Source organism: Lycorma delicatula, chromosome 11 (assembly GCF_047948215.1).
Source record: "Lycorma delicatula isolate Av1 chromosome 11, ASM4794821v1, whole genome shotgun sequence".
NCBI lineage: Eukaryota > Metazoa > Arthropoda > Insecta > Hemiptera > Fulgoridae > Lycorma > Lycorma delicatula.
In genome coordinates this window covers 42,141,546-42,161,753 of record NC_134465.1, presented here as the reverse complement: position 1 = coordinate 42,161,753, position 20,208 = coordinate 42,141,546, and the positions used below count along the sequence as shown (strand labels likewise).

At 29.3% G+C, this 20,208-nt stretch overlaps 1 protein-coding gene across 1 annotated transcript; it reads left to right on the top strand.

Moving 5' to 3' along the window:
- Positions 1–94: 94 nt before the first annotated feature.
- Lamtor1 (Late endosomal/lysosomal adaptor, MAPK and MTOR activator 1) lies at positions 95–19,729 on the top strand. The gene is made up of 5 exons (XM_075378858.1): positions 95–297; positions 5,691–5,767; positions 9,628–9,717; positions 15,187–15,400; positions 18,965–19,729. The coding sequence occupies exons 1-5, from the start codon at positions 256–258 to the stop codon at positions 19,055–19,057; spliced, it is 516 nt and encodes a 171-aa protein (XP_075234973.1). The 5' UTR covers positions 95–255; the 3' UTR covers positions 19,058–19,729.
- The last annotated feature ends 479 nt before the right edge of the window (positions 19,730–20,208 follow it).

The following is a 20,208-nucleotide window of genomic DNA, read 5'->3' as shown; positions in this document are numbered from 1 at the left end:
CTACAAAATATATTGGTCTGTTTTTTTAACAAATAGTTTAAATTTTAGTTTACTGATAATGCTAATCTTTTTTCTCCACCAAATCTTGATTGAACAGGCAGTCTGTATGATGCCACCTTTACTCAGAGTTATTCAAAACTCTGATCAGCTGCTTGTGTAATACTATTGCATATTTTTATGTTATGAATAGTTTTTAGTTTGTAAGTTATTTAATTTTTATTTTCAGTGAGTTGAAAGACATTAAGTTATTTCATAATGGGTTGTTGTTATAGTTGTAAAGAAGATACTTCTACTCAGGTGAGATAAGGTTATGTCGGTTAACAAAATTAATATTTTTGTTTGTAATAAAATTACTTTAAGGTTATTTTTTTGTTTATTATATCACGTAATTTTGTGATTATTTTCGATTATCAGTGATGTTTACATTATGATGATAATAAAACTTTGTAATTTCAGTAGTAGTCGATTTATAAATTTTTCTTTGTGCGAGACGTATTGCTCAAGTTTACCGTATAAATTTAAGTGTATAATACTGTAAAGCTGGACGTACACATTTATTCATTTCTATTTATCGATTGCACGTTATATTTTATTGCAAAAGATGATGTAAAATAAAATAAAAAGATTTCTTGTTTTTTAAAATTAAATTGTTGGAAGTTATGCGTTACCCACATTCAACTTATGCATAGTTGTAGCGATTTTTATAATGAAATTTTGTTTTTTATTTAAAGGTTTGACACGATTTACGAGTAATTGCATCATGAAATTTCAGGTATTTATTGAATTAAATGTGTATGAAATCTGCTGTTATGTAACCAGAGCTGATGAACTGTTAAATATGTACTATGAGAAATTATATTTTGGAGTCCCTTGAGCACACTTTAAATTTCAAAAGTAATGGTCTGTGTAGTGCACAGCATTCAAGTATTGTGTTGGGTATTAATGTTATGTAAAAAAATTTAGTTTGTTAGGTCATTATGAAATTTTTGTAGTAAGCTACTTCCTTAGTTCTGAATTTGCTCTTTTTCAGAGAAAAAAATTAAGATCATTGTTATTTATTTTAAATACAGCTATTCTGAATTGAAATTTAATCAAAATCAAAACCTATATTTTTTAGTTTCCTTGGGTTGGGAATTTGACTACTGTACTGTTGGTCAGAGAATCACCTGTTGCTGTTATTTCGTTTTAACTCAACTTTGCTTGTCCCATCACTGTACCCATCACTATCCATTCTTAGATTTTCTTCTGTTGTATTCATGTACCCAGACTATTACAACTTTGAACTTTTGGCTGGCATCAGTAAACCATCTGATCTCAGTTATTCTCACTACATCATTTCTACTTGTTTTCATTATCTTGTGTATATTATTATATATTGTTTCCTTATCTTCATTCCTCAACATACATATATGTATGTTCATTCCTGAACATACTCTCAGTTGGAAGAAGAAAGATTCTTTTCCCCTTCTTCTTCCAACTCATATTTTTGGTATATAATTTGATATTGGTATGAGTATGTACTTGACATACTAAAACATATTAATACAATATTAGTATTTTTGTTTTTATTCATTCCCTGTCATCATTATTTATCCTCCCATTGAGTATAAGCAGAGGAATGAGAAGTGGGACCTTTTCCATTAAGGGGCAGCATTTATGTTTTTGTTGAGGATGCGCCTCAGTATAGGCTGGAATGACATCATTCTTGCATATTGCCGGCAACACCGCAGTGACTAAACAACATTGTGGCCCACTAGCCATGACTTTAGGTGTCAGATTGCTGCAGAGCAATAGCAATGTAGTATTTGATTGATTAAAATGTTTAAAATTGCGTTCTTTAATTTTTTAAATTATTATAATTTTTTTTACAAATGGGTATTTTAATTTTATTTGATGATAAACGTACATCATACAGTAATATTCAACATACACTGTACAAAAATAAACATACATAAAAGAAATAGAGAAAAAAAGAGGAACTAAGATTATTAATATTCCTATAACACAGAACAATAATAATGTAGAATACAAAATATGAAGGATAATCTATATGGGTATCATAAATTCTGCAATACATTGAAGAACTTTTTCAAATAAAACTTAATTTTTTTATACTACTGCTGCTACATATATTCATTCAACTAAGTATGAATTTATCTTTGATTGGCTTTTAACCTAAAGTTTCTTGTTCCAAATTTTGGCCTTCGGCCCATATTTAACCTTAGGCTTGGGTTTGTGGATCAACAAAATGCAATTTGTGATTCACTCTCTGGTGTATGTAATGCTGCTGCCCATTCATCTGACAAAACAGTAGTCCCTGGTGCAATGAATTAGATGATTGGCAACAAAGTTTCTGTAGATCTCTCTGGCACTGCTACGAGAAAACTATCTCTTGTTTCTTGGCGAATTCTGCTGAACTCCCATTGATGAGGCAGTACTCTTCTTCTATTATATTTTCTCTTAGTGATCGTCAAAGCAAATTTTGATGTGTGTATTAGGTTTACCAACCACTAAAACATTATTTAGTAAGTTCTCTCTGCACACCTCACTATATACCAATCAATGCATGTGATGTGGTTCACTCCCTGTTCTTTTCAACAGAATTCGACTGAACTATATTCTTTACTCCAGCAGTAAATGAATAACATAACAGTGCAAAACTCTAACCGTGATTTGATGAACCATGAACCTTGTGTCAGTTGTTTAGACTCATGATGGTCTTTTCGGGAACAAACCTGATTCTTTTACCTCAAGTGTATAATTTAATTTTTTGCCCATTAGCATGTAAACATGGGTTGTGTAGAACACCTTTGTTTGCAAGAATTGAATAATCGTTTCATTTTTGTACAGTAAATTCATTTTAGCAAATAAAAATTTTATTTTTATGAGAATAACAACAATGAATGAATTTCTGAACACAACAATGAATTTCTGAAGAATGGAATATTGTAAATATTGTAGTCATGTTACATTACTTACAATAAAAATGCAAATGATCCACTTAATGGAGAAGATCCAAGAATTGGAACGTAGTAAAATATCCTTTAAATATGCCTTTCATTGTATTACTGAACAAAAATCATATATTATTTACATTTTTATTGAATTTTTCCTTATATACATGTTAAAAGTTCAAACTTTTTTTATGCAACATAAAATAGAACATTATAAAAGATTTAACACAGAATATTTAAGCTTAGATTAGCAGTGATATAAAATTAAAAACAAAGATCTTTGAAGTGATATAAATGAATTGATGAAGCCTACAAAATTTATGACAAGCTGATATGATATTTCATGTAAAATTCTATGCGTTTTGTCAGAAACACTTTGCTGATCAAATTGAACTTACTTGGCCTGCTGCATAAATAGATAAATGTTTTGTGTTGTTTTATCGATATGTAATAATTAATTATAAAGATCTTATTAGGAATGGGTAGATATACTACTCTATGAATAAAAAAAGGAATGGCTCCAGCATTTGCCTAGATGAATCTGTGGTAAAACTTTTGATCAGAGCAAGATCACAGATTTCATAATTAATACTTAAAAAATAGCCCTGATTAAAATTCATATTAATTATTTAAAATATACACATGAAGTAATGTTAAGGTAAATACAGGAATACATTAAATATAAAAAATAACTATAAAATAATTCACAATTTGGAAGGCGTTAATAAAAATTATTTGAACAGATATTTATGTACACGTACAATAGCCACCACATAACTATTGTTTATGAAGCAATGTATTTTTGTATTTTTGCAGTATTAAGAAAGTGACATCATGTTTTAAATACAAAACAAATATTTTGATTTTATTTTATTTTTGTTTCTCTTTTGCTTTTCCTTGTATATAAAGTTCATTCTGTGATTCTGCTTCTTGGTATGATTTTTTTTGTGTGTGTGTTGTGTATCTTGTTACATAGTTAATTAATGTACAATTCAATATTTTGTAAAAAGTTTTTATCGTGGTTTATGGTTCAAACATTTTAAGGTAGTTCATTCACGTGTGGATAGTTATGGCAAAATTTAAGTCTGTTGTAAAAGGTAAAAGACTTCAAAGACAGGAGTGCTAAATTGTAAATAATGTGTATGATTTCATGAAGAAAGAATCTTAAGCTGTAGGAAAATGAAAAAAAAAGACAAGCATTTAATCACTAGACAGAAGTGTGAAGAGAGAGCTGTAGCTGTCTGTGGCATTTCCAGGATTCAGGATCAAAGCCTAAGAAAAGAAAAAATTGAACTTCTTCAATCCGAGGTGCCAGAATGTTCGTTCATTACCCTAAAAAAGAAAAATAAATGTTCTAAACCAGTTACGGGATTAGATCGTTTTGATATAGGTGTGGTTAGGTGTGAGTGAATTTCACTCAAAGATAGGGGAGCTGTCAACAGTTAATAAACTCTGTAAAGAATTAAAAACTAAAATTAATTTTAACAGCAGTGAATACCGAGTAATTAGTAATAGATAATATTTTGTCTTCAATTATTAGTTTTTATAATATACAGTACAGAATTAGCCGGCTGTATTTCATTTCAAAATTGTTGCATTCATTTGTTAAATATAGAACAATCATTTGGTAAGGGAGATTACTGAGAGCAAGGAACCTGTTTTTATATTGGGTAGTAATTGTCACCACTCCAAGGTCACTGTTACTTGGTGGTGCATTTAGAATGCAGAAAATTCAGTTTACTGTTTTAAATTTTAAATAAATAACTTCTAATTCGTTATTAAAAAATCATCAATTGAAAAAAAAAAAATTATATTCATCTTATAGCCATGAATTAAGCCAAGTAGTAAAACTGTTTTTCATCTCCTCACAATATCAAGGACTAGAAGTTAATTTTCGAATAGCTCTGAACTGAAATATTGCTGAAACTTTGCAAGACAAAGAGATTAAGAAGGACCATTCAAAACAAACGATGGGTCATGCTGAGTTCAGGCATCATTTTTCTTCATGACAGTGCTCACCTGCATACTATAAGTATGCACTTGATCCCAGATGGACAATTTCAGTTGGAAGTTGTTAACCATCCTCCATACTTTGGCTCCTAGTAATCATCTTCTCCTGAAATTGAAGAAATGGTTAGCAACATAGTGTTTTGAAAATGACAAGGAGTTGAAAAATATGATTTTTATGACGAGGATGTTCAGAAACTTGTTTACAGATATGACAAGTGCCTTAATGCACCTTAACAGCAGTTTTATACTAAAGTAGGTAAAAGGTGTTTCTATAAAATGCATATAATAAATTGTTCTTTTATCAATTTATGTTCTTTTAATAATGTATCAGAAGTTACTTTCCAAATAGCCATCATAATATATCATTGTGCCAGGCATTTTGTTCTGTGGTGGTTGTTTTTAGTAATTGATACTATATATTGTTCATAAAATCACAAAGAAAAGAAAATCAATGAACTGTATATGTCTTGCAAGACTTCAGTCTAATTGTTCTTTCATATGTCACCACAGTGTGTATGTTATGTTTTAAACTGTGAAACTAGGTAATGTTAAACTTAAAATTCACTGTTAAGGATTACATTACAAAATTCAGTAAATTTTTTATTTCCTGTTTTTTTAATAATTAAAAGTTATTCTTGTTGTATAGGTTCTGATACTCTGTATTTAATTTACTTCATTGCTTTTTTTTTTGTAAAAACAAACTAATTATTTTTCATTATTTTTTAGGGTGCTGATGTTAATGAACGTACTCATCTTTTAGTAGATCCAGTTAGCAATAATCCATCAATTCAGAGAGTACATACGTAAGTAATTAATTGTTTTGTTTCATGTTTATACTGATTAGAAGTTTATAATATTTTTTTTGTATTTTTATGTATTTTAAACCAATATTAAGTGGTTTTTCCTTAGCTGGTTGATTGCCGTATATTTTTTCTATATAGAAGATCATTTTCAGATCGAGATCTCAGTATGTTTTTTTATAAGACATAAATTTTTTAACATATAAAAGTTATATAACTATTATTGTGTCGTAATTTTAAAAATATTTTGTTTTATTATCCTTATTTGTATACTTGTATACTTGCTTTATTGGCCTTATTTGTATACTTGCAGTTAATTGACTATTCAGAATGCTGTTTGTAGGAATTTTTTTAATGTTAGTTCATAATTACTCAAAAAACAAACTTGTTGAGTCTTTGAAGAGTGCGTGTGTGTGTGTGTGTGCGCACATGTTTTGGGGGTTGTTTGTGTGTGGGTTATGTTCGTATAATTTTTTTAGATTCTGTTTTATATACCTTATTTTACATCTCTCATTAAGTGCGTATAACTTTAAAGGTAACACCCAGCATCTATAAAAGAAACATTTAAAGAATCAATAGCCTCTTCTTTTTGTAACTCAGTAACTCCAATGTCATTGTCATCATTTAGCTATAAGTCTTCTTCATCGCTACCATGATTAGCTGGAGTTGTAAATAAAATTTACAACAGAAACATAATTTTTCTCCCAGTTCTATTTTAAGCTATTGCTTGACACATACGGACGCACGCACAAACGCAATTCACTTGCATTTTCTTGCTTTATGGGTGACAGCTCATTTTGTGACATTCTGTCTATGTTATTTTCCCTACACTGCACTTATCTTCCATTTCAAATTAAAGTTAAATAGCAAGTTCAAATTTCTTATACCTGGTAATTCAATCCAAATGTTCTGGCAAATATGCTTTAATTTTTATTGTATATTTCTTTTAAAATGAGTTACCACATTTCAAAATCAGCCACATCCAAAAATAATTTTGATTGACTTTTTAGTGTATATGACTTAAGTTAGTAACAATGTTTGCAATAAAACAAGATTTGTGGTTCTGTATCAGCTACATCACAAGAAAACTGCTTGATGTGTTTCAAAGTTATCCTCATCCTGAAGTAATACAATACAAATAATTGAAAAATTAATTTTTATTACTTTTTAAATGTATTAGAAAGTGTGTACTAAAATATTTATTGTAAATGTTATGTACTTTTTTTTAAATAAAAGTAAATTATTTTGTAGTTGGAAATCAACTTTTTTGTTTCAAAACTAACCAAGACTCAAATTATGTTTCAAAATCAGCCACATCCAAACAAAAAATTGAGTTTTCTGCTAAATATAAATAGTAAACAAAGTATAATTCTTATTATTTAATTAGAAGTGACTTAATTATTCTATAGTGAATAAATCAAAATTTTTTCTATGAATGTTTTTTCTACCAGTCTTTTTGCTGTCCTGAAAGATTTAATGAAATGGATGTGGCTGATTTTGAAACTAGGCTACTCAAATTTATTAGTAAAAAAAGTTCAGTTGCTTACAGTTTACTAGTATTAATCCATAAAAGTAAAGAAAAACACATAAACCACTATACACTCACACGCAGAATTAATACATAAAATCCTAAACAGTATACACCTTGCTGTTAATTCAGGAAGCAGAAGTAACAGACTGACTAGACAAGCAAAGAATAGCTTGTCTGATGATATGCCTGTCTAGACATTTATGTCACATGTTACTATTTGCACAGTTCCAAACAAGCATGACTGCACACTTTGCAAGCTGGGCCTATTTCTACTTGCAGCTTTCTTATTTTTGAACTTGATTAAGAATTGCAATCAAATAATTACTTATTTTTCTAAAAATAGTGCAAGTGGCAGTTTAATAATTGACAGAAATGAAATAGAAATAATAATTATGCCCAAAAATAATGTTTTGGAAAACAGTAATATAATGAGATGTCAGCACGTGATGTCACAATCTCGTAGATTCACTGGGGCAACTATACAACACATTTAAAAACCACTAGCCATGTATGCAGAAGAAACACTCTTCCACCTAAACAAATAATCAAAAACCAATAGACTCCAGAAAATCAAAAGAAGAATTAGAAGAACCTGTATCAATAAAAAGTTCCAGAAAGATGAGCAGTGGTGGATCATGCTCAACAAAGTTGTGTACAAAGAGTTAGAAACTATCACTGATACCATGCGCAAGAGGAGACTAGGATTCTTTGAACAAATCATGAGGATGCAAAGACTTCTAAAACAGCTGGTACATATTATAATCTCAACTTGAAAAACACCAAGCCAGAATGCCAGATGGATATGAAAGAAATTGGTCTTGCACCAGAAGTCATCACGGACAAGTTAAAATTAAACTAAAAAATCAAGGACAAAAACACTTGCTTCACACTTACCAGAAAGTAATTCACAACACAATATTTTTAACACCAGAAAGGGGACGGAGATTGGATGGTATGAAAAAGTACAGGGAGACCTCAAGGCCTGAACAGTCCTTTCAGGACTGATAATGTGGGAGATTTGGATAATGTACTGACTGAAGTAATCCTATGCAGTCATAAAAGATGAAGAAAAAAAATAGCTTATCATTGTCAATGCATTACTAACTATCATGCCAACAATAATTTAAATTTTACTTAATTGGTGATTTGCTACTTATCCTCCAAAGTATACTTTAACTTTATGCTAGAATTTCAGTGTAAATGATTGTGTGTGTATGTGTGTGTGTGTTCATGCTTGTGTGCGAGCGTGCATGTTGTAACAAGACTGGTATAATGGACCTGAGTAACGGATACCTACCAATTAAGAAGAAAGTAGTAGAAAATATAATAATGGGAGGAATCCAGAAAGGGGCTAAAAGAAACCCTTTTAGTAAAGGTAACAGGTCCGTCTAACAATCATCTTTTTTAATATTGCCCACTGACACAGCTAAACAAATGTTTTTTGTGAGAAGAATTACTGGACCAGGGTAGGAATGCATGACACTCAACTGGGGTCTGGTTCTGCAGGTAAAGAGGATAGAAGTATAAATACTCCAGGGAAGACCAGGCGAGGAGAGTTCTAAGCGAGATGTTACAACATCAGTCTCTGAGAGTATTCTGCGAGGAGGTCAGTGTAGAAGAAAATTTCTAGCAAATTACATGTTTGACGCGATTAAGGTGACGTCACAAGTAATTACAGTACATGAAAACAAGAAATGGTTCGGTGAGTTACAGTAAGTGAAAGAAATAATGTACTAAATTTCATTCATAAATTGTTAGGGTAGTTTTATTTGTGAACAGCAAAGGTTTTTGCAGTGAAAGAACTTTATACTTGTCTTATCTATTGTACTATTGTTGTTAATAAAGACTAGTGGTTAAAAGTGTTAAGACCTAGTGGTCTTTTATTGATGGGAGTGAATTCTGCTTTTCATTATTTATCTACCTGTGAATAAATCCTGACGATTACTTTAAATTCTGTTTTGTATGTTATTACTGTTTATTATTTTTGTTGTTGTGGTTATGATTACTATGATTAATATTTGTTTATTGTTGACATTGTTTGCAATTGTCATCATTATTATTGTGGTTGTGATTACTATTTTCATTATTTGTTTTATTAGTGTCATTTACTGTTATTATTACTCTTGTAATTATTATTGATTTGCCTTGCTTTACTTATGTTCTTAAATTAATAAATTGTAATTATATAAACATTTTCAATAAGCAATCTCAATATTCTTTTCAAGCCGTGAACATGTGACAATATATATGTATGTGAGCATGCACGTGCAAGGTTTTATTATCTTGTATTAGTATAGTAATTTTAATTGTTTTCTCTTTTAAATTTTTTCAGTGATGATTTTTTACAACAGTCTCCAAATTCCCTGCCAAAGAAAACCGATGAACAGTCTGCATTAAATAGAATATTACAAAAAACTGCAACGTAAGTTATTTAATTTCTATTTAATAAAGAATTTAATTATGCAGTTAAGTAGAAAATTTGGATTATTGAATTATCAATTTCACAGTAATATTGGTGCAAAAAAAGTTTTAATTTGAGTCGGAAGGTTTTAATTTTTAGTTTTTGAGACAAGTCTGTTTTTAAAAAACCCCAAAAATTTATAATTAAAAGTCCAAGAAAACAGAAAGCTTTTGAGTTATCTTATTTTTAGTAGTTTTCCTTAATTTTCAGAATGCCCATTCTGTAAGGTTTGTAGTTTTTTAAGTATTTACCTCTTATGTCTCATACTGAGTAATGTACAGAAGAGATATCGTACTACTTTTTTTCTGTTTTTGTGATGATGGTGTAGTCGCTATATGTGATATTATTCAAACATTTAATGAAATCTTCTGCAAGTTATCTTTATCATCAATATTCTGTTGAACCTTGGCGTACAATTAGGTAAGGGCAGATTCAAGACTTCATGATTAGTGAATCCAGTGCTTAATACAAACATCACAGCTGTGTTTTCAGCTACATGTTTTGACCTGTACAGACTTGAGTAATCTTGTCCTTGAAGGCTCACTCTTCAATATTAGATATGATGTCATGGTATGCGACTATGATATGATTTAATTCTTTGCCTAGTATTGTTTATTTATAGTTTACAAATTATGTTAACAAAGATAAAAAATAATTTAACAAAATGCAATATAAGAGTTTAAAATACTAACTATATGTTGAAAAAACTGTTGTTTTACATATAAGATCTTATCTTCGATCCCAAAGACCAATAAAAATTATTTGTCATACATGTGACTGTATAAAAAATTACCACATAAACTGTAATTGTGAACATCTCCAGAATGCTGACAAATACAAATATTTGGGTGTACATTTTGATTCTTTTTTTAGATGGGATCACCATCTAAAACATGTATGTAAAAATTTAATGTTGCTATGAAATTCCACCACATCTCACCCCTATTACCAATTCACTGTAAACGCTTACTCTATTCATCTTTGTTTGAATCTGTTATTCGGTACGGCTTGACAGCATGGGGATCAGCCGCAGAATATCTCATAAATAAAATAAATTTAATACAAAATAGGGTCCTCAAAGATATTGCTCATTATGATTCTGATAACAATTATGACACCAATTTAAATAATCTTACAATGTTTCTGTCAGTTAGAGGTCTATTTAAATTCTTAATTATTTTTAAGAACTTTTACAACAGTGAATACAGGGTAAATGTAGAAAGTGGATACAAGTTGAGAGCAATTAGCTTTATTATGGATAGATATAATAATATGGTAAACGATTAAAGAAGTATATTGTTCCTGCATTACTTAATTCTTTACCGAATCACCTCAATAATGTAAAACTTCTCATTGAATGGGCATTAACTATAATGTAATTAGGTACTAACAGGATTCATGTTGGAATTATACTGGCAGCCCAGACAATTATAACATGATTATAGTTATTATTTTAATGTTAATAATTATTATAAATCAATAAATAATGTATTGTTGAATGGTTAAAGCTTAGTTATTTATTTTCTTTATGTAATTGTTGCAACAAGATATTAATTGTGTTATTAGTTGTTGTAATTAAGTATAGTTTTGTTTCTTAAATATAGTTTTAGTTACTAAACCTAATACATAATAAATATTTAAGAAATAATTTGTTCATTAGTTTTAAATATATAGTTTAATTTTGTTAAATTAATTTTTATAATTGTACTACTATTATAACTATTAGAAAAAAAACACTAATAATTCTTTAGTATATCTGTTGACAGACTTAGGTCTGACGGATGATAATGTATGTTTTAAATTGTAAATAAATAAAATTAAAAACAATCTTTAATTAAAATTTAAAAAAATTTTAAAAGATGGTAGGTGATAGAAAGATTCTGAGTTCATATTCGTTTTCAGCATCAAAAAACAGATTAAAATCATGTATTGCATGTTAGGAAACAAAGATTATGTTTATCAGTGTAATTAGAGTAAATAAATAAGTAACGGGGGACAAGAAAAACTAATTCCCCGTTTGGATGTCTGGGTGGGGACTGCTAAGGAAGGGGTCACAAAAAAATTAATAAATAACATCTATGAGTTGAAGTGTGGAATGTTAGAAGTCTAAAAAAGGTTGGTAGGTTAGAAAATTTAAAGAGGGAAATTGATAGGTTAAATGTAGATGTAGGAATTAGCGAGGTTCAGTGGTAAGAGAAAAATGACTTTTGGTCAGATGATTTTAGAGTAATTAACTCAACATCAAATAAAGGGCAGGCTGGAGTAGATTTCATAATGAACAAGAAGATCGGGAAGAGATTAGAGTATTTCAAAAAGCTTAGTTAATCCTCTTTTATGTGTTTAACTGCTTTGTCAATTTCTTTGTATACACACTCTACCTCATCATCATCATGGGCACTTGTAGCCATTTAGATGTTAACAATCATTGTCACCTTTTCTGATTTTACCCTTATTACAATGATTCTGTCGCTAAGCTTTTTGAAATAATCATTGTAATAAGGGTAAAATCAGAAAAGGTGACAATGATTGTTAACATCTAAATGGCTACAAGTGCCCATGATGATGATGAGGTAGAGTGTGTATACAAAGAAATTGACAAAGCAGTTAAACACATAAAAGAGGATTAAAATTGTATAATAGTTGGAGATTGGAATGCAAGTGTCGGGAAAAGGCAAGGAAGGAAATATTGTGGATGAATGCGGGCTGGCAAAAGGAATGAAAGAAGGGACTGACTTGTTTAGTTTTGCACGATGTATATAATTTAGTAATTGTCAACACCCAGTTTAAAAGTCATAATAGAAGAATATACATATAGAAAAAGCCTGATGATACTGCAAGGTATCAGGTAGGTTATTTCATGGTTAAACAAAGATTTAGAAATCAACTGTTGACTGCAAAGCATATCCTGGAGCAGACATTGATAGTGACCATAATTTAGTGATAATGAAATGTAGATTGGGGTTTAAAAACCTGAAGAAAAGGTGTCAAATGAATCTATGGAATTTAGAGAAGCTTGAGGTAGAGGAGGTATAATTAGTATTTACTTATAAAGTATACAGACATGTGATTTTCAATTGCATGTGCTCCATTTTTTTTCGCCTTTTATACTCAATATTTTGAAAAGTCTTTTAATAAAAAGCTTTTTCAATTTCTGAAACAAAAAGCATAGTGGTTCAAATATCCTTGTATAACAAATAATACAATTTTAGCATTTTTGGTGGGTTTTCCTTTAAATGAATGAAATAGATTGAAAAATTTGAAAATAAGTCTTATATCATAACAGATGTCACTTTATTATGCAGAGGGAATGTTGCCACAGTGTAGTCGCTTTTAAAGGTCTTATTTGAGCCCTTCTAGATATTATTGAACTCTGTTACTTTTACTTTCCCATCTAGATAGCGTAGATATAGCAGAACTACAGCTCTGGTAGGGAAAATATTGTAATCAGTCCAATTTGGGCATATGCAGTTTTCACCAGATATTGATGTTTTGACACCTCAGGAAACCAAAAATATATGTACGTTTGTGTGTTTCACATGTGGTGATGGTGTCCCACATCTTATATTTGAATATTTCATAAAATTTATGAATTTTCGTATCAGAATACAATAATCATAATTATTTTGTTCAGCTCTAAATCAATGTTACTTTCCCATCTAGAAAGCGCTACAGCAGAGCTATAAGCTAGAAGGAAAGTATTGTAATTGGTACACCTACTTACTTTTTAAGTAAGTAATTAATTGGTACAATTTGGGTATATGTGGTTTTCACCAGATCTTGATGTTTTGATACCTAAGGAACCCAAAAAACTGGATGGAAATTTTCCAGATGTTAATGTTCGTATGTGCGTGCGTGCATGCGCATATGTTCGTTTGCTGTTGGCCTCTAAATCACCTTATATCTCCAGAACTTTGGTCTGATTTTGACCAAACTTGGTCAGATTACTTGTATATATGGGGCATTGATGCCATTTAATTTTCAACTTAAAAGGTCAAGGGGGTGAGGCTGTAGAGCAAGGTCACCTTCAGTATCTTGAAATTTTGCTAAATTAAGGTAATTTTTCTTAAGCACATTTGTAAACAGTTAAAAAATAAAAATACTTGAAAACATAAATATTTGCAAAATTGCACTCCCACCCCAAAAAATGCTCTAAACTTTGAAGCTTTGTTGTGATCTCTGTGATGGTTGTTTTTCATTGTGGTTTCTTCTATTGTCATCTGATTACGTATGTAAATTAATCATTACTCAGTTGGGAGCCCCAAACCCCATCAAGTGGCCAGACCTAACCAAAAGTCATGCATTTGTAACATTTTTCTTTTCCATTTTTTATTGTAATCAAGACTTCTGTATTAAACGATTTTTATAACATTTAACTTTGACTTCCACTTTGGGGTTTGCGTAGAAAGTAACAGTAGTTGTGTGAGGTATCAATTAATACATTTTCATTGGTGCTGAAAACAATTTAATACTTAAAGTTGTTGAAGTAGAAGCTTTTTTTTAGTAATACCAGATTTGAAATTTGTGGTTTTAATCTCTAGTGAATATTTTCTTGTAATTATAATGTTGAATTTTTTCAATATGCAATATATTAATTATATCTTTTTTATAGTCACATGATAGGAAAGTCCTACAACTGTGGTGTTGTCAGCTGTTTTATTATCTTGTTATTTTTTAATATTAAAAACTAAATTGTTTGTGTGATAGCCTGTTGCAGAATGGAAGGAGAGGGCTTCCGCTTTTAAATCAGCAGCTTCCAACTCAGCCCCATTTTTTAGTCGATTTATTTAAATTTTGTAGGAGCTTAAGTAGCGTATTTATATACCTGTAATCATAACAGTGGCGATGAACATTCCAATTCCTTAATTAGGAGGTCCCAAGTCTGTTGATTTTTTTTTTAACTTTTATTTCTTTTTACATGTACATCACTCAGATAATTTTTTATTATAAAATTTATTTATAATAATTACAAATATAATAATTATTTATAAGATTCTAGTAAAAATAAATGAATTTTGTGTTTGCTGATTACTATTTTATTTCCATATAACAATTATTAGCATAAAAATCTTTTATGAATATGTGGGAGTAAGGGACACATGAGGAATAAAGATTAACAAATTGATAACTGACAGATTTTGTGTTATAAAACTTGAAAAAAATTAAAACAAAAATTTATTTTAATTTTTAGTTTTCCTCCTTACAATCTGCAGGATGATAATTATCAATAAAACATCGAAACATAAATATTTTTGATACCAAGAACATTGACAATAAGTATAACAATTATTAATTAACAGGAAAGTTGAAAATTAAAATAAATTATTTGTTTTATTTATTTAATAAGAATTAATCAATTGGCTAGGTGCATACTGCACTGATTTATAATTATTATTATTATATTTTATGATTTTTTTCTTATGTTGTATTCAGGAATGTAATAGATGTAGCAGCACTTGGTCCTCATAATTTAGAACATCATGAATATTTAGAGCGTATGAAAATATATGCCACAAAACTGCAAACAGTACCGGCTATTACTGGTCATTGGACACAACCTAGAAGACAACCTTGTATATTAGTTGATATACCTGCTCCAGATAAAATGCTGTCGAGTTCTCCTATTGATAATAGTGATTTCTTTTTGGTAAGTAGTATTTTATATCTTTTGAATTTCTTATCGATTGTTTGGTTCTAATAACTTCATAATTTGTAGGATGTATTTGTATCTAGTTTGATTGCATTAGTTGATCTTTAGTAAATATGGATTTTTAAACCAGAATATTTTTATTTCTAATAGTGTGTGTTTTACAAACAAAAAAGCAAATTCATTGATATTTCTCTCTAATGAAATTAATTAATTTTTTTGTTATTAGTCATTTGATTTGTTTATTTCACGTTTTGAAATGAATTCTTCTTACACTAAGGAAAAAATGTTTTATATAATTATTGTGTAGAGATGTACACGAAATATACTGAATTTTAGCCATGAGGTTAAAAAAATGTTTCATTCATTCATTAACAAAAACCGATTCAAAAGCCTAGTTTCGTGTATAATATGTATTTTAATTATTTTTATTAATTGGTTACTTGAAAATTCTTTATTGTTATTAACAGTACAGGGTGTCCCAAGAGGTGTTGGCCAAACTTAATGGAGTGATTCAGGACATCAAGATAAATCAAAAAATTCATCTGGTCAAATTTTCCTCTGTTCACCACTTTTTTCAATAAAAGTTTATACCTTAAGATTGAGATACTCTAATGAAATTTTGTTTCATGCATCTACAGCATCTACAAAATAAGTTTGAAAATTTTACCTTGGAAAATTTTAAAATGTGTTAATTAAAATTTTTTAATCATTAACCCTTAGTCCTTGAATTTTTTATACCTCACCTACCTATCTACTAGCATATAATTTCTAACATTATCATCTACTATATGTCAATATTAATCTTTTTTTTTAATACAAATTTGAGCAATTATTTTTATATATAACTGGTATTTTAAGTAGTTCTTACTTCATTTATATTTTTTTAGGATAGGATAGTTTTTAAAACACTCCCAAGGATGAATGCCAGGCTTACAGGTGCATGTGTTACAGAAGAAAACTGTTTCCTTTCTTCCCCCTTTAACTTTTCTGTGCTATTTGTAGTTACAAAACAGCACAAACAGGCTTTAGAATTACTCTAGGGATTCACTACAATTGTTATTTTGTGGTCCTCAATCTGGAATATACAGAAATTTAGAAAAACTTGGAAAATCATTGTAGTACACATTCCATTCATCTAAAACTCAATCCGTCACAATCACCTCTGTCCCTTACCTCACTCTCAGTTTTGTGTAATTAATTCTGAATATTTTTATCTGTCCACTAAGACGAATTAAAACTGTCAGTATTAAAAACTGCATTAATAATATCATCATCATTTAAAACACATGAACAAGAAATCATCATGAAAACATAAACAAAAACAGAACACACGTTTAGGTTAATAAGTGGACGCACATAACCTAAGAAATAATAATTTTGTCACCGTACTAACAAGCAACAAGGTTTTTGAATTAGTTCAAAAGTTAGCAAATAGAAAGCAGCACAAATTGGTGTTTTAATAAATGTGATGGCTACATCCACAGTCAAGTTATTATATGAGAGTTATTTTTTTTGCAGGGTCCGATCGGTCACGAAATTAAAACCACAGTGAAAATAAAAAATTTTTTATTTATAACAAGTACTTACATAGTTACGCTATTTCTCTACATAGTCGCCACTCCGATTTAGACATTTGTTGTTGCGTTGTACCAACTTTCCAATACCCTCGTCATAGAACGGAGCCACCTGTGTTTTCAGCCATGTTTCTACGCCGGTCTGCAGCTCGATGTCTGAGCCAAAATGTTGTCCTCCTAGCCAGCGTTTCATGTGAGCAAAGAGATGAAAATCGGATGGAGCCAAGTCCGGGCTGTATGGTGGGTGATCAAACATTTCCCAACGAAAACGCTACAGGAGCTTCTTTGTTACTGCTGCAGTGTGCGGCCGAGCATTGTCATGGAGAAAGGCAATACCTGATGACAACATTCCTCTCCGCTTATTCTGAATTGCCCTTTGTAGACGTTGAAGAGTCATGCAGTATGAGGCTGCAGTGATGGTCGTGCCATGTTCCATGAATTCCACCAAGAGAACTCCATTTCGGTCCCAGAACACAGTAGCCATACACTTTCTGTTGGAGAAGGTTCGCTTGAACTTCTGTACGTCCTGCTTTAAAGTTCCTGCACTATTGTCGCACTTTGCTATACCTACAGTTCTGTGGCACAAATTGTTGTACTCTTTAGTGGTTCTCATCTAAAATATCAAATTCCCCTGTAATTATCCCTTTCAGTAAACACACCACATTTTGTTCTTCAGAGTTCTATTAAAGTGTGTCCACTATAGAAGCTTTTCTATGACTGTAAGTGGAATATAAATTTGTATAATATTTCTTCATAAGTGATTCAGTCTTGAAATTGAATGCTCTACCATTATCTGCTTGAAAACATTTCATCTTATCATTTTCAAAATAGGCTCAAGAGCTTTGATGACCTGTGATTTTACTTTTTTGCAGTTTCGCAAATGCAAATTCGGTAAAACGATTTATACTGTCATTATTATGATTTATTACTGTGATTTATAATGACAGTATAAATCATAACTTATAATTTTTATTAATATTTGCATATGGTATCACCGCTAGGTCGGTCTGATACAAATCAACGATGGCCTTGAGCTTTACATTTCATGTCAGATAATTGAATCTAGCTTGCTTATAAAGCTCACGAGTGATACCCTTCCTTTCAGTTATCTTAATAGCAGATGAATGAAGAATTAGTTTTTTCATCTTATAAAAGATAAACACGAGAGAGAAATTAATACAAATAAATAATATATGAAAGTAAAAAATGTATTAAGTATAGAAAAAACATCTTTTTAAATATGCAATAATGTACACATTAAATACAATCCTATTTTTTAAATACAATTATAATTACTCTTCTAGTCTATATTTATTAATACATTAAAATTATCAGTTGATTTTTCACAACCAATGTATGTGTAGGTGGAAAAAATCACTATACACATACACATCACTGTTTGCAAAATTAGGTCAATTATTTACATTAAACATTGTATTAATAACATGTTTTTTCATATGTGATAAATAATAGAATTTGCTGCCGACAATATAATAGTACAGCGGTATTTTCATGTAATAAGGGTATAGTTGACTTCACCCAAAATGTTTTATTGATTACAATAAAAAATAAACGTGATATGTTTATTGTGTACTGAAATAAAATGTAAACATTTCATTTATATTATATCCTAATTTCTGTTTTGTTTAGTTTTTATGTAGATTTGTAAAAATATAAAAAAATAGTAAGCTAAATCGAGATTGTGTTAGTGAAGACACCCTTTCTGGTTGAAGATGGATTTTCGCAACATTTCATAAATCAATAAATAAATATTCCTGATGGTAAAAAATTATATATGTGATTCAGAAGATTCTATAAACCTAAGAAATCAGTAAGAAATGATTTTACAACCAGTGCATCAGAGCACGCCAAAATATGGGTTAATCTAGAAAAATGAAATGTAGCAGATGCTCCTATAATCTATTTATAGAATTTATAAACTCTGATGAATTTTATAAATACTAATAAAGATGTTTTTATTTTTCAGATAACAAATATGATGGATAAAGCCAATGTTGCATTATCAGAAGTTAAAGTCGAACATAAAGAAAATTTAGTTGTACCATTTAGAATTCCGTGAAATATTCATTATTAAAGGTAAAATAAACAATATTTTTTAAAAAATCATTTTCATTATCGCTACCACAAATCTCATCATTACACACGTGTGTATTTCAATATACATATATATGTTTTTTATAGTTATTATGAAACGATGATTTCAGTGATGTTATACATACACATTCACTTTAATTACATACACTTTTGTGATGAACTTGTAAAAAAATTGTTATAAAAAAAAACAAAAAAACATGTTTACATGTACTAATAATTATTTATAGTTAACAAGTGAAAATATTTTTGTAATCTGTCATCATTGTATATTTCATATATATTGTGCATAATAATATTAATATTCGCTGATTTTAATAATAATATTATAATATTGTATTTTATTAGTTAAACAGCGAAACAAGTCAGTCATTCAGCAGTAATAATAATATAAATAAATATGATTGGTGTTATTTTTGCATATTATTATATTTTTAATACTTTTGTTTTGTTTGTTTGTTTTTTTATGAAACAAATTGTGTTTTTCTGTATATAATTATTATATTATTCAAATAATATATATATTAATTCTGTTTTCATTTTTGGATTGTGTGAAAGTGAAAATTTTGATTGTGTATATATATATTTTATACATACGTATATGTATACATATTTTTTTCATTTGAAATAAATATATTGTTAAGAATTATTGTTTTATTATTTATCTTCTTTAATAAATTAAAAAATAAGATTAGCTTATAAAAACCAGTGTAATAAATAATTATTAATACATTTTTTGTTTTTCTTGAAATTTTAACTTTTGCAGATGGCCAAATCAAAGTAATTACCAACAGCTTATTTTGCGTTCAAAATATTGAAATTAAAAGAATTTTTATATTTTCAGGCTTTTGTTTTTAAGTCAATTTTATTCTTTGTAAATTTATTTTATTTTACATCTTTAATTTTTTATTTAAAAAAAAATGAGGTCAAAAAATTATGTGAGGATCATTCAGAAAGTTTTTAGCCTGACAGAGATGTTTTGCAAATATAACCAACCAAATGCTATGATATTTGACAAATGTGATCCTGTAAATGCTGTGCTATAATGTTTCAGACTCGTGCCATTAGTTGCTTGTTTGTGACGATTGAGTAAAGCAAGCAACTTTTGATTTTTTATGA